Source organism: Eimeria mitis, genomic scaffold, assembly GCF_000499745.2.
Source record: "Eimeria mitis Houghton genomic scaffold, Emh_scaff4582, whole genome shotgun sequence".
Classification (NCBI taxonomy): Eukaryota; Apicomplexa; class Conoidasida; order Eucoccidiorida; family Eimeriidae; genus Eimeria; species Eimeria mitis.
In genome coordinates this window covers 2,202-2,467 of record NW_013572894.1, presented here as the reverse complement: position 1 = coordinate 2,467, position 266 = coordinate 2,202, and the positions used below count along the sequence as shown (strand labels likewise).

Below are 266 nucleotides of genomic sequence, written 5' to 3'. Positions count from 1 at the left end.
ATATATATATATATATATATATATATATATACGTACAACCGTAAACCCTAAACCCTAGAGAAAAAAAGAAATCCCCTTTCACGGTATCTCAAACCCTAAACCCTAAACCCCCCAAACCCTAAACCCTAAACCCTAAACCCTAAACCCTAAACCCTAAACCCTAAACCCTACTTCATGCAGAGCAGCGCTGCTGTTGAGCAGCGGGGCATCCTCAGGCCCCACACGAGCAGCAAATATGAGGGCGCAGTGCTGCAGCAAGCCATAGA

At 44.7% G+C, this 266-nt stretch overlaps 1 protein-coding gene across 1 annotated transcript in view; it reads right to left on the bottom strand.

Annotated features, from left to right (window-relative positions):
* Positions 1–266, bottom strand: part of EMH_0076260 (uncharacterized protein) — a gene marked incomplete at both ends in the record, with an annotated part of 4,761 nt that overhangs the window by 2,530 nt on the left and 1,965 nt on the right. The window contains one exon of the mRNA XM_013499708.1: positions 172–266. Within this exon, the coding sequence (XP_013355162.1) occupies positions 172–266 (95 nt within the window). The remainder of the gene's footprint in view (positions 1–171) is intronic.